The sequence below is a fragment of the Pygoscelis adeliae genome, unplaced genomic scaffold, assembly GCF_000699105.1.
Source record: "Pygoscelis adeliae isolate BGI_AS28 unplaced genomic scaffold, ASM69910v1 Scaffold3, whole genome shotgun sequence".
NCBI lineage: Eukaryota > Metazoa > Chordata > Aves > Sphenisciformes > Spheniscidae > Pygoscelis > Pygoscelis adeliae.
The window spans coordinates 3,312,637-3,335,300 of record NW_008824446.1 but is presented as its reverse complement, the minus strand read 5'-3'; the positions used below and the strand labels follow the sequence as shown (position 1 = coordinate 3,335,300).

Sequence of the window (22,664 nt, the reverse complement as noted above, 5' to 3'; positions counted from 1 at the left end):
TACTTAGAACATAAATTCATTTTTATGTTATGGCATAAAACTCTCTATTCATAGGTTCTGTTAAATCAGAACCTTGCTAATCTAAAAATCTTTTATCCGTATACCTGACAATCTTTGAAAAAATAGCCAACAACCAAGTCTGTCTGCAAATCCTAGAAAAGTTTAATAGCTGATTGGGTGATATAATGAAGTGTTGCACTGCAAAGACTTGTATTTACAATATAGTGTGCTTACAGTGAAGAAATAATAAAATTTCAAAAGAAGTACTACAGCTATCAAAAAGAATAATCAGCTATTGCAGTTTACACTTAAGTGAATGTACAACTTTCCAAATTTACTTCTGTCCCACTTTCAGTATTAGTTCCCTGTATAAAAAAAAAACTTGAGTTATATTCTTCAATGAGAAAGAGGAGGGAAGTTTGCTTTAGGCACTTTTAAAATATTTTGATTTCTAAGAGTATATGTTTTTCTTGTCATCAAAATGTTACTTGGACTCAAATTGCTGACCTTTCAGGATATGCACAAAGTATTCTAAAACTGAGTTCTGAACGTTGGCCATGAAACTACTGTCCTAACCTGATAAATGGATTGGAAATAAGCTACCCAACAGTGAGAATGGACCATTAATTTTAATCAAAGGTGATGTAGAAAGGCGAATGGGATGCATGACAATGTCAACAGCCCAGTAGGTGTTAAGGGGCTACACAGCCTTACTTGTTACTAGGTAGTGCCATTAGTTGAGCTTGGGTGAAGACAGAAAGCCATGCCTGGAATTGAATGACCAGGTCACTCCGAATTCTAATGGAGAAATGGTGTTTCAGAAATACCAATGTAATGGTATCGGAAATCAAGGACAATAGTTTAGAAAATATTAAGGGCTTGCTTTGGGCTTTTTTTTTTTTTTTTAAAGGAAGCATCTTTTGTCTTTTGCAGTTTTATCTTGCTCACTCCTTATTATTGTTTCTTGAAATATTCAGCTCTAATATTTGTAAGCAATAGAGTTGTATAGTTAGTGTTAACAGAATTTCTAAATCTTTGTACGTTCTAAAATTGGATAAATTCTATAGAATGCCGGATGCAAGGAAAAACTAAAATTGTGGCTTGACTCTCCTTTAATAACTTTCTAGAAGAGAAGGATTTTCTTGTTCTTTTTTTAACAACTTTATGCTAAAATTAAAATAAAACCAAGAAGGCAGCTACAGTATATCTACGTTTGTGGTGTTGGTGGGATTAATCTTAACAGCTTCGTAATGTCGGGAGACTCTTCTTTCAATCAGCGAAATACCTCTTTATTTTGAATATTTGGGGGTTATAAAATACTATATGACAGCTTGAATTAATGATGTTTATAATGAAGACATAAAAATGCAGGGATGACAAAGAAGCATTTTTATATCCATGCTTCAGATTTTCTACGAAGGTTCATTTAATCTGACACAGCATTGCATGCGTAAGAAAGATATGTATGACTGCATTAGTAATTCTTGCACTCTTATTTAAAATGAAATTAATTATACTGCTGTCTGCTTCATAGAATAGTTTTATAAACAATAGTTCTTATTCTCTATGTATAGCTGAAGATCAGCTTCGTGCAAAGGGTTATGACAAAACACCAGACTTTATTTTAGAAGTGCCAGTAGGTAAGTCTTTTAAAAGAATTTTTATTATTTTATTTTGTGTAGAAGTGTTCATGCTAAAACATTATGGCTACAAAGTATATGTATGTTATAGGATACTACAAATTAGTCTCTTTTTTCAGCAGTTACCCAATAATTTTAAGAACTTCTAGTTTTGGTCAGAGAGGTTTGATCATAAGTAGTATTACCCAGTGTTTCCTCTTTGGTGTCTGCATGTTTTTGTCTCATTATCACAAAAAGAAAAAGAGAAAAACAAGCAACAATAAGAACCCCCAAATCCCTGGTCCCTTGAACCTGCTTTGCCCACTGTCTTTATGAACTGAACTCTGAAATACCTATAATTGTCTTAAACTTCTAGACCCAATCAGTTCAAAGCAGTCTTAAGAGTATTACCATTACACCTATAAGTCATTGCATAAAGGTTTGTCATTGTGCAGTTATTCTTTTGCCATCACTTTGCATCTAAATACAACTCTGCAGTTCTCTATTGTTTTTTAAAAGCCTGCATAGCAAGAAGGAATAAAAGTAGGTATAAAGGTCATGTCAAATTTCATCTACATTTTCTAGTCTTGAGGCCATGTAAGAGGGTAATCAGATGAGCCAGTGGCTGGGCCGTGGAAGAAAAAACATCCATGTTGTCCAAGTGTGAAGGATTATTAATCACTTTTTGTAAATTGACTTTCATGCCAAAAGACTTCTGCTTCGCTTCCACAGAACGCAGCACCTGTCTGTGCAGATGCCTACTGTTGTGTCTATCAGAGAAAATAAGAAGGCTGAAAGCACTATGTGAAAGTCATATACGTGACTAGCTTTTTGTTCTTCATATTGACAACAGTTGGAGTTCCTACTGAGATAACTGATTTGTACACTGGTATAAGGAATTGAGTGTGTACTATAAAATGTCTCACTGCTCAGAAGTGCTTGAGATACCATCTTTCAGCACAATAATCTGTTATCCAATAGATAAACAACTATGTATATGAGTCTTCTGAAAAGTTTTTAAAGACTTTCCTTAGCTCAATTAGGTTTGTATTCTTAATCATGTTTCTAAAAAAGAAAAATGGTAGTGATGTTAATAAGAGGTTATAGGTTCAAAATAAAAAATACCTTTGTAACTGAACCACTCCATATTTGAAACAGTGAGATTTGGCATCCTAATGATCCGCAATTCACCCTTGTCAAGTGACACTTGGAGAGTTTTTAATTAATTTCTACTCCTTCACTTCCATACCTTGGGCGTGAGGGAACAGTTGTTTTTTATCAGGTCTAAAGTTATCAGGGACGATTGTGGAATTACAGAATCACAGAATGGCTGATGCTGGAAGGGACTTCTGATGGTCATCTGCTCAAGCAGGGTCACCTGGAGCTCGTTGCCCAGGACTATGTCCAGATGGCTTTTGAATATCTCCAAGGATGGAGACTCCACAACCTCTCTGGGCAACCTGTGCCAGTGCTCAGTCACCCTCACAGTAAAAAAGGGGTTACTGATGTTCAGATGGACCTTTTCATGTTTCAGTTTGTGCCCATTGCCTCTGGTCCTGTCACTGGGCACCACTGAAAAGAGCCTGGCTCCCTCTTCTTAACACCTGCCCTTCCGATAGTTACGTACATTGATAAGATTCCCCAATAGTGTGGACTACAATATACACAATACATACTTGGTATTAAGATACTCATTTTTACATTAGAAACAGGTGAGATTATATCCCAGCTATTCAGGAGCCTGATTAAATGGAAACTAGAAAAGCAACTAGATGGAGCTAATTTTTTTAATGCTTGAGAAGGGAAACTGGGAAACACCCAAAAGAATTCCTGCGTTTGTAATATTACCCTGTCAGAAAGAAGGTTAAAAATAGCCATTAATTTGTTTGGATGGATTTGTCTCTCAAAGTCCAAATAGTGGTAATGCATTACTTTCTTCAAATTATTTCAGTCACTTGAGATTGGCAGGAAATAATTTTCTACCTGCTGTCCAATCTGAACTGGTGTATGGCAGTCCTTGCATTCTCTTCTTCATGACTCAGTACATAGCTAGGAAAGGCAAATGTTTCTTAGAAATTGCTTCTCAACTGACTACACAGTTTATGCCTCAGCTATTTTATCTCATGGGGTCTAAAGGTGTTGGGGATGGGCGAGGGATGAGGTAGTATAGGCCTACACAATATAGGCTTTTCAATACTTAAAGGGGGCCTATAAGAAAGATGGCAGCAAACTTTTTATCAGGGCCTGTTGCGATAGGACAAGGGGGAATGGTTTTAAACTAAAAGAGGATAGATTTAGACTAGATATAAGGAAGAAATTTTTTACAATGAGGGTGGTGAAACGCTGGAACAGGTTGCCCAGAGAGGTGGTAGATGCCCCATCCCTGGAAACATTCAGGGTCAGTTTGGACGGGGCTCTGAGCAACGTGATCTAGTTGAAGATGTCCCTGCCTACAGCCAGGGGGGGTTGGACTAGGTGACCTTTAAAGGTCCCTTCCAACCCAAGCCGTTCTATGATTCTGTGATAAATTAACTTGATTACTGATAGCAGGGTAGTGGTAGCATATAGAGCTTAGTGTGGTGACTTCATGAGTTATTTACCCAGATTTCCTGAGTAATATTACATTCTGTAGTCAATCATGCTGCCATAGCCTCTTCTAATCTTTCTGTATTGTGTTTCTGGGTCTGCATGCCCTTTGAGTACCTGATCCTGGGTCAAACTTAGGCTAAGACATCATGACTGTGGATATCATAGGGAACTCAAAATAAAGGAAACATTTTTAAAGACCTCAATAATGATACCCCACATTACCTTTCTGGAGAAAGAATGATCTTTTAGAGTGATTCTCATGATTTCTCCTGCAAAATTAGGTTGTCAGCTTCAGAGAGGACTTTCCTTTTACCAAAAAAAGATAATTTTATTAATATTAGAAATTCACTCCTGCAAGAAATGAGGAAAGACATGAACCAAAGCAAATCCCACAGCATTGAAAGAAACAGAAATTCAGAATCACGTTTGTTCACATAAGCCTTCTTATTCCTAACTTCTTTGTGGTGAAGCATTACTGATTTTGCAAAAGTAAGGAAGCAGATATATATCTATGATAAACTTTCTTGCCATTCTCACACCTTCCACTCGGGATTGGTGAGAAGTTTCTGGTTTTAGCAGCTTAGCTAACTGTTCTTGTTATTCACCAGAAGTTTTCAAATCCTTACCTGACAACTCCTTTCCAGCAAATGAAGGGTGAAAGTACGATGCAATTGCACCTTAGTCTAGTCTCTTTTTCTTTACATTCTGTTTGTGTTAGAGTAAATGCAAATACCTAGAACAGGGTGTAATAAAATGAATTTGATGTAATTATCCATTAAAATATTTTCTGGTACTTTTTTAAAAAAATGTCCTATATGCATATTTGAAAGATATTTTTACAAATATGTAACTCTGTTGCATATGAGTTACCATGAATTATGTGGTAGATTGGAGGCTTGATAGGATATTCCCAAACACATTCTTGCAGGCTGTTGAGTTTGATTTTCAGAGTTCGTTTTATTTTCTCTGTCACCCTAGCTGTTGAAGGACACATAATTCACTGGATTGAAAGCAAAGCCTCCTTCGGTGATGAAAGTAGCCACCAAGCCTACTTGCAGGACCAGTTTTGGAGCTACTGGAACAGGTACATTTCTGTTATTTTTCCTTACAGATAAATAGGACTGCATTTTTAAAAGAAGTTACTGGAAAAAAACACTAGTGACTTTTGTTTCAAGCCATGTGAACAAAACACATGTTACTAATCTGGCATTTTGAATGTCATTTATTAGTGTGTCAAATTGAAATGCTGAAATATTTGTGAAAAATTCACATCATAATTGTTAACATGCAGCAGATATATATGGTGATTTTACAATGATGCTAGGTGACAGAATAAGTTACTTTGCTACAGAAGTTGTATGTGAGGTTTTTTAGTACCTGACTTTGAAGGAAGATTTTGCTGTAACATTTTGTAATACCTGCAAGGTGCCAAATTTGTTATAAAATCTTCACGAAGCAAGTAGGCTTTGTGTGTAAAGAACTTTATTGCTCATGGTCATTGTATCTAGGACAATACTGTTTCACTGTTTGTTTGGTTTTTTTAAATAAAGTTGGGGTTTTTAGATTATCTACATTTTAAACAGTAATAACAATTATCTTCAAGCTAAAAAATGTAGTAAGTATTTGCAGGAACGTAAGGAGGGAAATAAGTTATGCCAGACAGAATTTTTGAACATGTTGATGGTATTGGTATAAAGATCTTTTCTTTTAAAGATGGGTAAAATAGTTCTGCTTTATTCTTATAAAGGTCGTTATTGTGTATATTTATATATCTTTCCATGGTACTAGAAGCCTCCTCACTGGAGGATTTTTCTTCCAAAAAAAATCCTAAACAAGATGCTTCATCTTCAGTTCCATTTTTGTATGTGGTGGAACCCTAGTGAGGTAAATGAAAGTTTTAATAAAGGATTTTTAAAAGCATAAATTTAGAAGACTGCTAAGTGTTCACAAGAGAGCATCAATGAAATCTGAGGGATAGCGAAGAAGACGGCACAAATGTGTGAACATGCAATAAATAGGCAGCATGTGCCAGCATCAGAGGCTAGTCTGGTGACTGTTGGTATTTCAGTTAAATATGAGAAATGCCAAGGTGAAAATAGCTAGTCTTAGCTTGGGAAATACGTTAAAAGCAGATTCTATAGGAGGCAGCAGAGAAAGGGAAATCAAATCTTGAGAATAACATCATCAGAGTTCGGAATTATGCTCTGCAGCAACGTTCTTGATTGACATGAGAAGGACCAGAAAGCAGTGACTTGGAAAACTTGAATCGAGGTAAATGGGAACCTCAGGAAGACTGCAAGTTGTTGGATGAAGATACTGTAGGGAATTTGTAGAAAAGAATTTGTGAAACATATAACCAGAATACAAGACTTAGAAAGAAATTTGAGAATACAAAATATCTAGGCAAACAGTGAGAATGGCAGGAAAAATGCTGATGCAAACGGTGCTGAACTTGCACATCAGTGTAAATAAGAGAAGATGGAGCAGCTCAGGCTGAGGGGAGCCCATTAGATGTACTGGCTGGAATATTTTCTGAGAAGAAAGGATGCGTTTGAAGGGATCTGTGATGGTATCAGAGAAAAGCAGTTCCAAGAAGTGAATTTTAAATAGATAACATGAGCATAAAGATACTCACTAAGTTGAGATGGGGTGAAAGTTGAGTAGACAAGTAGGATGAAGGCACTGATCCATTTGTTGTTTGCAAAGTAAAGTTGCCATTGCAAAGTTGAAGTTGTAGTTTCTGTCTTTGTTTGTGCTGAACAAAATGACTATCCACATTTTGGTTTGAGCTGTAAAATGTGTAAAACATTTGAAAATAGTGTGTACCATTTGAATCTGACATTTCCAAAAGAGACTTCTCTTATGCTTTTATCAGGATACCAAGACATAGCTAACTTCATTTTAATTTTATCAGGTACTAATTAATATTGCAACTTCAGAAATGGAATAACATCTCTCACTGAGCTGTTAGTCAAGTACCTTTAATGTTGCAAAAGCTAGACTGAATTGACATGTGGATCAATAAGACTGTTTTGGAAGTAGGTTTGAGATTTTGCCACGTCTTCTGTTACAGCAGTTCATATTGAAAATGACTACAAAAATTGTTGATTCTTAAACATAGTGACTTTACTTTCATATAAAGGAAACTAAAAGTCTCCTTAGTGAGATTTGTTACTCCCTAAATCCAGAATTTAGTGATAGGTTAACTATGGAAATGAGGCAGATTTCGGGAGGGGGGGGCGGGGAAGGTTTAAATAACAAATCCTGTTAGTTTTAATTTTGGTACTGCTTGGCCGAACTAACAGTATCACAACATCTTCTGAAATGAATTCTGAGTTACTGCAGCTTCTTCTAATATGACAGTTGGGTTAACGAACACTTGTTGACAGATTAGGTTGCATGTAGGTTAGACAGTTAACTTTCATTGCTCTCTGGAACTATTTATATGAAAAGACACAGGTGTAGCTGCACAAACTGTGAATCAATTTTGTATGATTTAATCAGCCTATGCAAGGATCTCTCAAGTGAGAACCAGCTTCCCACTCAATTCACCGCACCTTTGTGTCTCCTTGTGAAGGGGGAATCATTTGGAGAAGAAGCATCAGTTCACAATAGAGATATCATGACACTCAGTTGATAGTTTAGGGTTGATCTTAAAGCCGAAATGAAATTGGAGAGAAGACCTGTAACATCGCCTGTTAGATGTGAATAGAAATACAGGTCTAGATACTTTGAAAGGAATGAAGGTGAGATGTTTTAGACCTTTTCCATTCAGGTTTTTTACTGTTTCTCTGAAAACTAGCAGTGAGACTGGAAAAGTTTCTAGGTTTTTCCCCACATCTGTCACAGGTGTAAGTTTTAATTCTGCACATAATCTGACTGAAAGCTTTGAACATAGCTGTAGTTTGTTTGCTGCTATGTGTGTATTTCATTAAATCCTGTACTCTGTGCTAACTAAACCTGTGAGTGTCTTAAATTGGTCTGTACTGACAGGAAAGAAATGGCACTTTCTTATTTAACAGAACAGCTCCCTAGATGCAGTCAACCATGTCTGTTCACCTCAGTGCAAAAGAACACCTTTTTATTACTCCCGAGTTCTGCAGGGACAGCTTAGCAAGGTTTTTTATGGCTCATACATCAATGGTATTGTTAAGCAATTTTCAGTTGCAGTGCTGCACTGCAACCTCATCTTCAAATTAAGCTTCACATTAAAAATGTACAGAGTGTACCTTGTCAGTGGGTTTGCACAGTTGTAATTTAAGAGACTGTTTAGATATTGAGAATTTTCAATAATAAAGAAACAGAAAAAGGCAAGTTTGGTCTTGCATATTCCCAGACTGATTTTGCAGAGTGATGTTTCAGGAAAAGCTATTTTATATACTGAACAAACTTAGTATAAAATGATTCAGGTACTTACAGAATCCCTTCCCTCAATATGTTTGTTTCTTCAAAGTGGTGGCATCCACTGAGCCGGCTATAGCTTTCACTGCCGCTGGGTAAACAAGACAACCGCATGTGCAAAATATAATTGCTTTGTGCACGTGTAGTAGATACCACACTTTTCATTGTTCACTGGCCTACGTTGGTGTATTTCTTGTAATTTGGAGAGCATGAACAGGAAGTAACACAGATTGCGCTTTAAAACAGGGTCTGAGAACATGTTGTAAATTATTTTAGGGTTTAAATGAATGCTGCTGTTTCTTTTTTTTTCATAGTATCTAATTTTATAATTTTTTCTGACAAATTAAAAATTGGAGTCCTTGCTGTAAAAGTCTGTTAGTCAGAGCTGGTAAGCATGACTGCTGTTTTCTAAGAGGCATACAGAGATCAGCAACACACGGTTCAAATAGTAATTAGTGGGTGCACTGTCAGTGACTTGCTGTAAGAAGATATAAACTCAAATACAGCAGTTTACATTTTCTATCTTCTGCAAGCCTGGCTAAGGCATATGTACATTCCGGAATGTAATTTCTAGAGAGTCCCAGGAGAAAGCTTGATGCCGTTATTAGCTAAAGAAACTTTACTGTATGTGAGGAAGACAGTAAGAAAATGTCATATTTGACACTGATCTTAAGGTAATTTCACATAGTGAGAGAGAAGCATTTCATCTTCTCTTTGAATAAGAATGGTAAGTCATCCCTGTGCTAAATTCCTTCATCCATTTGCTTGTATTCTAAATGTTGTTAGTCCTGTGCTTCTGCTTTTTTGAAAGAATAAATAAAAGCAAGTTTCCCATAAGTAATTTTAAAATAGTAACCACATTTGTTGGAAGCCTAAATTCATGATTAAATGTGTTGTTAATTAATGCATTATGTCTGATCTTGAGACTTCAGTTTAAAACTAAGTCATAGTAAAATTATCATAGAGGCCTGTAGATTAAAAAAGGTATTTATTTCAGATAAATGCAAACAGAAATAATGCAAAGGACTGTATTTCAGTCACAAACACAGCTGATGTGTTCTTAGGGTTTTTTGAGAAGAGTGTTCTGTTCAGATTCATTTGCAGTTGACTATAAGGATGAATCGTATGTGAGCAAAAGTTGAATCAGAACATCAGAACAATATACATTTTTTTCTGTTCAGCTGTTTAAAATTGTTTGACATGTTACTGTGAAGACTGTTTAAGTAATAATTGTTGTCTGATTGTAGGTGGTAGGGGAAGAGGGAGTTATGCTGTGGGTTTATGGATGTCTGTTCTATAACAAGATCAATATTCTCCAATTGCAAATGGTTTAAAAAGTTGTACTGGTGAGTTGAAAGCCAGTGGTATAACAGCTTGACTTGGAGGAAACCTTGGGAGTTGCATTTGTCAAGTGGCTAGGAAAACTGTTCATGCATACCCAGTATCCAAAGCTTCACTGGCAGCCCAAACATAAAGAACTGAAAGGTCATTCTTCTTCTTGCAGTATGATGGTTTGTTGACATATTTTGACACACTGGTACAATGCTGAAAGGTTTTGACCTTACTGCAACACTGAGGGACTTGGGGTTTGTTTAGCTATCTAATGCTTGTAGATTTTCACACATGCTGGGTTTTGCTCTGCTCCTTTTTCTCTCCCTCCTGGCTCCACTTGAATTAGTAAATTAATCTTAAACAAAAATGGATGTAGATGGAAGAGAGAGTTTATGAAGATTTTTGCCACTTTGGACTATATATAGATAAGTTTCTTCAAAAATAATTCACTTTTTTAAATTTTGCCATGTCAGCTTGGTAGCCTTAGTAGCACTGACTAAGATATGTTTGTTTATAGTCAAGAAGAGAATCAAAAGCAGTGAAGAGTGCTGTTTTCTGCTAGTTTACTGATTCAGTAGTTTAATTTGTGAAGATGATAAAATTTTGTGTTCTCTTGTGAGATAAACAGATATATGTGTACATTCACACACACACACACACACACACACACACACACAGAGGCATACCTCTGCACTTCACAAATGTTCTAGATACATTTAGCTTATTTCCAACAGCATTTGACATGAATTATTGTTATCTTTATTTAATGACACATGGACAGTATAAAAATCAACATGTAGTTTTGAGCTAAAGTAAAAAAAAAAAATTATTTTTCATAAAGTAATGTTTTTAGATTTTACCAGTCATCCCCTCTTTAACAATGTGATTGAATAACAGAGCATGAAGACATTTTCCATTGAGACCATGGCTTATGCCTAGCATTGCCATAATGTTAATCGTTTGGCTGAGCATTGTAGGTTGTTTTATTTTGTATCAAAACTAATTGTTGTCAAAGCAAAGAAAGAACAGACCATACTGTATTCATATTAGCATTTACATTTGAATTTATATTAAGTATATATTTTCATGCGTTGTTCTCCTTAGATACTGTATTTAATATGGACATGAAATTGGGATTTTCATTATAATTTAATTGTATTACTTAAGCTTCTTTCACTGCTAAGATTGTTACATTCTCAGCTTAAAAAGTAGTAAATGAAGCACTACACAGCTTTGTTTAAAATTTTTTTCCCTTATATTTTTCTGTACTGTCTTAAATATTATTATGTCACAGGAGACTCATGTAGTGCAGATAGAGCGTTTTCAGCTTCCATCCACATTACTGCAAGGCTTCAGCTCCAATTTTCCTGGTATTTCTCATTCAGATTAGACAAGCATCTAAGTTTATGTACAATAAGAGCTGACAGCATAGATCCTGCTACACACACACACACACACACACACACACACACAGAGGCATACCTCTGCACTTCACAAATGTTCTAGATACATTTAGCTTATTTCCAACAGCATTTGACATGAATTATTGTTATCTTTATTTAATGACACATGGACAGTATAAAAATCAACATGTAGTTTTGAGCTAAAGTAAAAAAAAAAAATTATTTTTCATAAAGTAATGTTTTTAGATTTTACCAGTCATCCCCTCTTTAACAATGTGATTGAATAACAGAGCATGAAGACATTTTCCATTGAGACCATGGCTTATGCCTAGCATTGCCATAATGTTAATCGTTTGGCTGAGCATTGTAGGTTGTTTTATTTTGTATCAAAACTAATTGTTGTCAAAGCAAAGAAAGAACAGACCATACTGTATTCATATTAGCATTTACATTTGAATTTATATTAAGTATATATTTTCATGCGTTGTTCTCCTTAGATACTGTATTTAATATGGACATGAAATTGGGATTTTCATTATAATTTAATTGTATTACTTAAGCTTCTTTCACTGCTAAGATTGTTACATTCTCAGCTTAAAAAGTAGTAAATGAAGCACTACACAGCTTTGTTTAAAATTTTTTTCCCTTATATTTTTCTGTACTGTCTTAAATATTATTATGTCACAGGAGACTCATGTAGTGCAGATAGAGCGTTTTCAGCTTCCATCCACATTACTGCAAGGCTTCAGCTCCAATTTTCCTGGTATTTCTCATTCAGATTAGACAAGCATCTAAGTTTATGTACAATAAGAGCTGACAGCATAGATCCTGCTATGCTTGCCAAAGGCCTGGTTGCAGACACTCCGCTATGTCAAAGAATGTCAACCCCCCACAGACCTTACCTTTCAGAATTCCTTGTAATTTTTAATTGACATTTACATCTGACATTTTCAATGTATTTCTTAGTGTTGAGTCTTTATCTACCTAGTAATAGTTAAAACCAAACCAAACCAAAGCGAAAAGAATCCCTTCCTGTAAACTATGATATCATATATTTTTTATTTAACAAGGTCAAGTTGCTGGGCTGAAACTCAAGAATGACCAACTCCCCCTTCCTTCATGTAATTCTATATTTGCTAGTCTAATCCATTTCAAATGACAGTTGAGGAGGGTAATAGGTGTATAAAGCGAAATTTAACTCATAGTGCTAAGAAACAAAAATATCATTATTACTGTGCATCATGCACAGAAAGGATATAGAGATTTTGAGGAAATTTTAATAATGTTGATAGAGATTTTCCTTTGAGTCAGGTACTTGAATATTGAAAGTGGTACCTTCATACCCATATTCATGTGACATATACATGTAAACAGCATAATATTGCAAATGAAGTGAAGCTGGCAAGTATGTAATTTAGCTGCATGTTGCAGTGTGTTGTGCTTCCTTGCCTTCAGAAATCTCAATTTTCATTTGGTTTAAAATACTAAAAGCCTAATAAATTAGTATGAGTGTAATTATCCATCTATTAGAAGTTAGAATGAAGGACTACAGTTGATCATAAATGTCACAAGGCAAAGAAGTAGAAGAAGCATTTTGTCACAGATAATGCTGCTTTTCTTCTAATTAGTTAATTTACATTTTACAAATTAAGGGCAAGATTCAGATGGAAGATAATCTAGTAGCATATCATAGCTTTACTGACCTGTATTTGTATATGCCAAATTTAAGTTAATTAGAAATGTAGATGCTGTTTGTTTTATCCTGTCAAAAAGCTCATCTTAAAAAAAAATCTAGACACACTTTTTCTCTCAACATTTATCATCTAAATAATAGTCTTGCCAAGATGGCAGCCTCATAATAAACTCTTTTCAGTGGAGTGATGGGTAATGAAGCTTGCTTGTGAAGGCAGCGAAAAATGTTGTCTAGCCAAATGTGTGAATATGATGGCTAGAGAATCAGTGGACTTTCTCAGTCATCAATCTTTTTAGTAGCCTCTTATACATCTGAATATTTTGATAGATGATGTAATAATTGAGTTATCTATCTTTCTAACTATCAGAGTTGCATAAAAATTATTCTCACATGCTATTGAATATTATATATATTGGGCATCCAGTAAATTTTTCAAAAAAGGTTCAAGAGGTGAGGGAATTTAGTTGTGTCTTAAGCATCCTTTAATATATTAAATGATAAACTACTATATATAGAATATAAAACTGTTTGTATTAATATAGGAAAAAAGTAAGTAATGTCAATAACTGATTACAGATAAGACTCACAGTAAATAAAGCACATAAAAACATGAGACTGGTGAGGTTAGTGCACAATCTAAGAGAAATCTGAGGTATAAAATGAGTAGATTCAGTAGTCCCTGGCCAGTTAATGGACAGCAGTCACATTTCCATACAGTTGCACAAATTCCTTGTGCCTAGGAAATCTTGGCTTAGGCAAAAAGAAATACAGTGTCACTGTGGATTCCCAAGTTACCATTCAGCCTCTGTTAGAGCAGTTTCTCTTGATTAAAGATGAGACTGAAAAGTATATATTGAAACTGCCCACATTTTGTTTATTCTGGGCGATTGTACAATGTGGATTTGTGTTGCCGGAGCACAAGAATCTGCCTTCCTAGGACGCTAATCTTGCATTAAAGGAGGCACTCAGGGTATTTGGGTAAGTTGCATTAAGCACATCATTAGATGTGTCGTACTAGGGCTTCTGAGTAGCAGAGCAAAATGATTGTTGGTGTCAGTGTATTTTTTTAAACACTACACTTCCAACAGACATTGTATAATTCTTGACTTTGGATGCATTTCTGCTCAAAGGGTCAGGTAAAAATTATTTTAACGATAATGAAAATATTTTTGCATTAAGAATATTTTTAATGCAAATATTTTTTCCCCCCTCAGTGTCACCAGTTTATGTTCAATTACGTACTTTTCTATAGATTATAAACTGTTCCTCCTTGTAAATTCTTGAAATCTGTATGTGGGGGACTAATTTTTTTTTAAAATGCAGTTATTCTGGATTACAGTATATTTTCATTTTTTAGTACTTTATTTGTAGGTTTCATAGCTACAGGAAGGTATAAACAACTATGTTTTATGAATAGTTCTCCACTTAGCAAAGTGGCTTTTCTTTCTCTGTTCAGAACTAGAGTGACCAGGGTACTTTCCTGAGGATATCAAAAAGCTGTTCACTCATTGCAGAATTTTAATGGAAAAGGTATCAGGGGGATCTGCTTTATAGTTACTACCTGCTTAAAGGAGAAAGAGAAAGATGGATTTCAAGGAGTTGGATGTTATCATTTGACAAGTACTTTGTGAAAGTATCATTGGGCCTCATTGGACCTTGCCACTGCATACAGATCTACAAATTTAACAAAGGTTTGGCTGTCTCACTGACAGCAGTTGTGACTCTCATGCTTAGTAGGCAAAGTTCTTGATGTTTAAGAGTTCTTGTTAAACATGCATATTAGTTTGAAACATTTTGGGTGCACATAAAGCAGGACACTGAAATAAGATGTATCCATCAAAAATGTAAAAACTTACAATAAAAATCTGGTTCTGAAGTTCCACACTTGTCTTGCTATATTGCATCCCACATAAACAGTCTACATTTTTGTTCTCAGTAATGTTTACATTGATTTTATGCAATTTTAAATTACATAAGTGTAATTTCACATAAGCATAATTTAAAACTAGAACTAAGGCAGTAGGAAACAAATTACAAGAAAAAAAGGTTAAATGATTCTCTTTCATTACTTGGGGAGTTTTAATATAAGAAAGCTAAAATTGCTTCTAAATATATAAATTCATAAGCAATTAACTGGAATTGATCAAAGCCAATGGTTGATTTTGTTTACTATATGTGGCTTCTTCTGACCTTAACTAAATTGGCAATTATTCTAGTTAGTATTTGTAGCATGTCTACTTGAGAACATCCCAAGCTCCTATGCATACACAGTGTGTTATACAAACTTACGTATATATTTGTGTGTATAATTTTAGAATGTTTATATCTTAATTTAGGAAGGAGATCTTCATTTCCCTCTCCTGATCAAAATAGCAAGCATCTGTGTTCCTTCTGGTTTGTCATTTGATTAGCATGCTCTCATCCATCACTAGTATTTGATATGAACATCAAGAAATCATGTCCTTTTGTTTTAAATGGTAAATATGCCTTTGTCATGAATACTTACAGACATTCCAAGATTGACATCTGAATTGTCAAAGTGTAACTGCACAGCTTCTCTGATGTGTGACATTATTAGTGAAATAAAGAACTTTTTAATTTATCGTGGATAGGCCTTAAATATTGACATTACAAGGCTGGTTTAGCTGTGATGCTGAAAAAATTTGTCCTTCATCCACTGTTTTTTGTAAGATGTGTCGTTTATCAACAAGAGACAATCAACTGCACGAGAGCCTCTGCAGACATTCCTATTTGCATGGTCCAAGTCTGTCTCTTCAGGTTTCATTATTTAGGTCTGATGTCTAGTTAGCTCTTATCAAAACTAATACCATCTGAAGTACCAGGCTTCCAGTGGTCACAGAACCAACATGAAAATTTCTTCAGTCTGACTAATATTATTAAAGACAGTATCTCTTTAAACTTGAGCTTTGTTTCAGTGTCTAGATCAATTACATCTTGTAAATGCATTTCCGTGAATGTTTCACTGCTTGTTTCAATAGATGAAATACATCTGAATTAAATTATATTCTGCACATTTTTAAATTAAAAAAATAATGAAAATGCAGGTGTTTATACTAAAGATTTACTACCATTCTTACTATGTCTTGATGCTACTAAGACAGAAAGAACTACTGTATTGCTGGCTTCTCATTGTTGGAATAGTACAGTAAGTTAAAATGTTTTTGAAGACACACACCTAGATGGGGTTTTTATCAACTATTTTATCAGCTATTTGTGGCAAAAATTGAGTGTGTCATACAAATACGTAATTTAATTTTAGTTCCTACAGAAAGCAAGTGTTCCTTGAAATCTTTGAGATCACTTATGCATGATAAAACATTATTTCCTGTATTTCTTTTCTGCTGTTGCATTTATTGTGTTCTGAGTGTATCATGGTTAAATTCATTTTGTGTCCTAAGTGCTGTAATGCTGAAATTGAATCTTTGAAATTTACAATTGCAAGATACTGCAATTTATAATCTTTGAAATTTACAAAATAGTCCAGAGAGGACTTTAGCAAGGGATCCCACAAAATGATGTAAGGGCCCATGATCACGATCAGCTTATAATTGCAATATTTTGTAATATCATATATATAATACACTGCAATATTTAGGTTTTTTTCGACTATTTATTGTTCTTTACCTCAGAGACTTTGACCACATTTTTTGTGTAATTGAGTTGATTTGATCCCAAGTTTGTTTAAATTATATAGTCATGTAAAATTGATCACATTATTTATATCTCTTTATTTGGAATGTACTATTTACTTGATTTTAAAATAATGACAAATATACATATTTCAGGCTCTCCATAGAAGAGTAATTTTGAAAGTATATTCTCATCTATTTGTTTCAAAAGGAGAAATATCTTGCATCCTTTGCAATACAGCCCAATACATTAAGTGAGATTTTCTGGCATACGAAGGATGCATGTGAGTTTTTGAGACACTGAAGCTGTAACCCAACTTGAAGAAGACAATGATGGCACTGAGCTTCTGTCCAGAGTTAATCAGCTGCAGAATTTGTAAACTGCGTATGTGTCAAAGTTGAAAATGTTAGCACTCTGATAGAAGCTTGAAAAGGTTAGACCTGATAAAAGCCATCAGCAGTTAAAGAAAGTGATTTATGGGAATGTAATGACACAAAATGCCTCATTTATCACTCATATATAGATAGGTTAAGGTTTCTGTGTCATACTTTAAAAACTTGACCACTTAGAATTGTCAAAATAGGTACTTAATTGCCCATCATACATTTCAGTTCAAATTTCCTTTGCTTGAATTTTGGTGATTTTACTGTTCTGCTTCTCATATGGCTCTTTTTAAAGTCATTCATATTTCATATTTATTTCATATTTGTTTCAAATGGTATGCTCAATGCACTGCTAGAACTTTTATTAGGTAAAGCTGTTGATTTGAGTGCTATCCAAATCTTTTGTTGATTTACAATTTCATTCAGCCTAACTGTAAGGAAAATAACTGAAGGTTTCATTTTCTTTTGTTTTATACGACTAATTCTCATCAAGAGTTTACAGCTTTCTAATTCAATCCTTACATTTCCTCTCCAAACTAAAATACAAGATTTAAAAGTGAGATCCATCAATTGGTTTCCAGTTCTAGTCACTTAACTTACTGTTTATCTCCATACAAATTAAATTTAATCCAAAACTACCAGTACTGTTAAATGATCCTAAAACAAAATAAAAATGTTAAGAAAAATGCACAGCATTATGTTATCCTTTTACTGGTTTGATTTGAGGATAACAGCAAGCAAGTCCTATATATTTGAGACTGACTGGGTTTTTTTAACTGTGCACAGTTTCATCATAATACTGAAAAAAAAGTAAATGCAAACATGGGTAAATCCTCATTAGGGAATTATCTTTAAGAACATATTTGTAAAATAAAGCAACTACTTTAAAGACATTGCATAAATACAGCTTCATCTGCTGAAAGGTAAAGTGTGATAATGAAGTTTGTAAGGATTTATTTTTTTTTTAGCTACTTATCTTTTTTAAACTATTTCATCCTCTTTTTCTTGATTTTATACAGAAAAGCCTGAACAGAATAATTTTAATTTTTAATATCAAAAAAACTTACCTTTTTGTTAGCTTTCACAATTTATGGCCCCAGTTGTATAGCATTCTGTTTGTTCAGCGATGACCTTCCAGGTTCGATTTAAAAAGAAGTCAGAAGCATTTGTCATGTCTGCTCGATCTTGTCCAGAGGTACCTATTGTAATTATAAAGGACTAATAAGGTTGTTTATAATACAACAGTCTGACAACCCTAAAAAATCTTCTGGAGAGCAACTTCTTTTTTTGTGTGTGTGTCTTATCTTAAGGAAAAAAAAAAAACTGTAATCCTCTCACTTTATGTTGCACTCTGTCTTTTCAACGTTTAGTTGAGAAAGCATAAAGAACTTACACCTCGAAAAACTTAACTAAGTTGTAAAAGATAAGTTGTATAACTTGCTCATTAGTAATACCTTTTGGAAATACTCAGTAATAATGTGGCTATAGTATAGTTGCACCCTATGTTTAATTGGTGTATATAGAAGTGATGATGATGTACTTAGAAACATTGAATTCCTTTCGCAGTGTAAAAAAAACCCACTTATTAACATGTCTATTGCAAAAACGTGAGATACATTAATATAGTGAGCTCTGTTTCTTAGAAAAAAATCTAAATTAAGAAAATCTTGTTGTTTATTCTGTTATAAGCATTATTAAAGTACTACTGTAAATAGGTGTTATAGTCAGATTTTTACAATTGACTTATGATCATTTTTCCCTTTGTATGTCTTTGTCTTCTTCCTGTCTTCTCTTTCCTCCCTCATTTCAGCATCATCCAGCAATACCACTTTTTTATAGGCATGTATATGGTAAAACCAATGGAATTTGAATGTTTGAGAGAAATGTTTACCTCTCTTGTGGGGTATGTAACAACACTGTAGTACTGTCAGGCTACCATACATCATTTAAATACCCTTAGACAGCAAAAGCAAAATCTTGACAATTCGGTAATCTCATCATGTGATTTCAAGAAGGCTTTTTTTCATATCTACAATTGAGACAAATTTATGTTGTATGTATTTATGGTTGTTAAACTCAAAATTGTCTCATTTCATTAATTTTTAACATTGTGCTCTCTTAATGACTATGAAGAAATGTATTAAAATGCCTTAATTATAGGGCTAGAAGAAGAGAAAGCACAAGTCTTTTTAGCATATGATCTTTCAATTGTTCACTAAAGGATAAAGAGGGCATTGAAGCGTGGTTTAGATAACTGTCAGCAATAATAAAATGCAAGGTAGTTTGTAGAGCCTTTAAAGACCTTTCGGGGAAATAGATTTAATTAAAAAACAATAAAATGGACTTTTCATTTCAAAGAAATCCAAAACGTTATAAAATTTCAGGATGTTACTGTATTAAGAGTAATGAATGTTTCCAAGGATGAGGAAAAATAGCTGTGAAAATATTCTTTAGTCCACACAGCAGTGATAGCTTTATTTTGTGTGTGTAGATGTATGTCCTTTAGCTTTTAACACAGAGGCTATGGATAGCATATTAGAGGATATTTCAGGTTTTCTTAGCTGAGTGATTTTACCTGTTTGGGGTTTTTTAGTTTGTTATGCTTTTAACAAGTTGTTTGGTTTTTTTTAAATAAGGTGAACATTTAGCTTCTTAATGTAAAATTATATTATCACAGTTACCTACAGAACAATATAACTAACGTATTGGCAGAAGTTCATTTGCCTATTTGGTAGAGTCAGTAGGCTCCTAGATGTCTGTTACATACTGTGAAAATACATTTCAAAGTATATTTCCAATTTCTGCTTTTTTCTTCTCATGTAATCAAAAATTGCATTTGCTAGTAATGTTTTTGGTTGTGTGGTGTGTTGAAAAGTTTAGTTAAGCACTTGTTCTGCGCTATTGAGTTATACCACTTCTGGCAAACTAGGAGCAACTTAACTTGCATGTGATAAGCAGTGGTTCATAAACAACATTGACTGCTGTCTTTTTAGAGTAGTTTTGCTCCCTTGCTTAGCCTCGTGCTTTCCTGAGGACGTTTTTGTAAGTTGTTTTCTCTCACCCTGGTGCACACACATCAATTGCATTGACCAATTGGTTTGTCGTAGCCAAGTACCAAATGAATCTGCATGCAAGTTGTCTTTGTGTAGCAAGGTTTTTTGCAGATAAATCAACTTCACCAAAGTGCATTTTCAGCAAATGCTAAAACTATCAGTTTTGTAGTTGTAATTGCTGGCCCAAGTACATTATGAAACATGTACATAATGAAAATATGAACTTCAGTATTTAGGGTCTTGCTATATTCTCTAGTAAATTAAGTTTGGATTGTTAATTCATATCAGTGTTCACTTTGTCACTGACTGATTGTAGAAATGGAGAGTCATCCCTGTTCTTGGAGTTGGTGATTTTTCTTTTAAGAAGAATAAGGGTTTGTTTTCTGCTTGCACACATACCTTGAACTGGAGCGCAAATGAATAGCACAGTCTCTGTATCATACACTGGGCAATGACCATGTGAGAAAGATAGCTGAGATACTGCTGAAAATGTACAAATGTGTGGCACTGTTCTGCATAAAAATGCCTCACTATTTTCTTCGTTGCTGGGCTTCCTGAGGCTTGAGGACTCAGAACTACCCAAACTACCAGAGAGCATCGCAGAGCACATGCACAATTAGCTTTGGCAACCTTTCTGTATATGGTGTGCATGTTTTTGAGAAAGAAGTGCCTCACGTCATGCTGTCATCAAACTCCTTTCTGTTTTCAACTTTTTGTGTCCCTTTCTTCCCACTCACCCCTCCTGGTGTGGTAGGGCTATTAGGTATGACAATGTTTCTATAGAATAAACTCTACAATCTGATATTCTCCAATTTGCAGCTGATGGGCTCCTGCAGAATCGTTAGTTTTGATCGCTTCTGTTGGACTTGTAAGTCCAATAGAAGTTCAAGTCAAATGTTGAATCTGCTTGCTTTCCCTTTCTACTAGTGGTTTGTTTTCTGCTCACTGAAGTTTTGCGTAGTGGGGTTTTTATGATTTTGTTGGCATGTGTCATACCAGAGATGACTGGTTTTCAGTAGTGACTTTTGTAAACTTTTGTAAGCAGACTAAGGTCTCACTAAGTAAAAATTACTACCGTACAGTATGTTAGTTTTTGGCACAGTAATTTTTACTTTTTCATGTGCAATGAAGTTATTTTTAAAATGTTTTTTCTTTTGTTAAAAATCACATTTGCTAGATCTAGAGAGACCTCTCCTTACTGATTATAATCCTTTATTAAAAACAGTAGACATTTTATATCACTTCTTCAAAATGCAACATTGAAGAGAGAAATGTGCATTATCAGAGGACTGAAAGCTTAATCTGACTTCTTGTAGGGCAGACTAGCTCCTTATGTGTTTAGGAGTTAGCACTTGACACAGTAGTGTAGTTAGCACATCTCTAGCCTCAATACAAGCTGAGGGTTTCATGATGCCAATAATAAGACGACCAACATAGAATAATGGCCTTCATTTACACTGTTATGCGTTATGATTCTTAGTAACAATGATTCTCATGCATTTGCCTCTGGACAGTGGACAGGGTAAGCTATAATGGCTATAAATTTACCTTTGAATCTCTGTCTCTTTACCTTTGGTTTCTTTTGTACTCCCAAGCAAATTACTCGTTGCTTCTATATTTAAAATTCACTACCTGTAGAAGCCTGATACTGCATCAAAATATTGCAAAGTCAAACTTAAAATTGATGAGGTGTTTTCTTAAAACTCAGGGTAAAAGACGCTACAGATACAGATGTATGAATATGCTCTGTTATGAAAAATCTCTACTTTTGTAGCAAAAGTGTAAACCTAAGCACAGATCTTCTCATAACTTTCATTTTCTTATCACCATTTATAGTGTGTCAAGGAAGAGAAAAAGAATCCAGGATTACTGTCTGTGCTTTGGCATAAAACGTTATGAAAACAACATAAAGTTCCAGATGTTTTTTGGCTTGTGTTAAGGAGATAAAGGATAGGATTCTAGGAAAAATACAAATTGTGTCGAAACTACCACTCAAATCATGCTTCTCTGCAAAACGTCCAGGTTCAGAGAGAACAGTCTGTGTTCTCACTGTTACGGAAAAGACTTTCCCAGTTGTAAAAGCACACCATACTGTCTGTTGTGTCCTATGCTCCTCTGGTCCTTCTCTGCAAAATCATCATGTGGAGCTCTGAAAATTAATACCCTTGCTTGTAGATGTTATTTATTTGCCACAAGACCAATAGGATGTAATAGCACTGAGACCCTTACCCTGCTCAGCCTCTGCCCTCTCCCTGGCTTGAACAGACCACAAAATTAAGCTGATTCTATGGAGTTGGCGTGGTGGGAAGAGCCCCTTCATGTGCAGGTCTCAGGGGAACATCTGCATCATAATGTAGATCTTATCTCAGAATATATATTTGTGTATATGAGTGTACGTATGTATGTCTGAATTACATAAATGTAACTAAAAATTAAATTTAAACATAATACTGTAATGTTGTCATAGTCCTTTTTGTGCATATCAGTAAAATAATAGTTTAAAGTTGTGCATTCCTGTTAATATTTGTATTTCTTAAATC

General features: G+C 34.6%; 1 protein-coding gene across 3 annotated transcripts in view; it reads left to right on the top strand.

Annotated features, from left to right (window-relative positions):
- LOC103914360 (chromosome unknown open reading frame, human C15orf41) overlaps positions 1–22,664 on the top strand; it is a 103,731-nt gene that overhangs the window by 34,675 nt on the left and 46,392 nt on the right. For all 3 annotated transcript variants that reach the window (XM_009320990.1, XM_009320989.1, XM_009320991.1), the window contains exons 9-10: positions 1,575–1,640; positions 5,187–5,292. In XM_009320990.1, the coding sequence (XP_009319265.1) occupies positions 1,575–1,640; positions 5,187–5,292 (172 nt within the window). The remainder of the gene's footprint in view (positions 1–1,574; positions 1,641–5,186; positions 5,293–22,664) is intronic.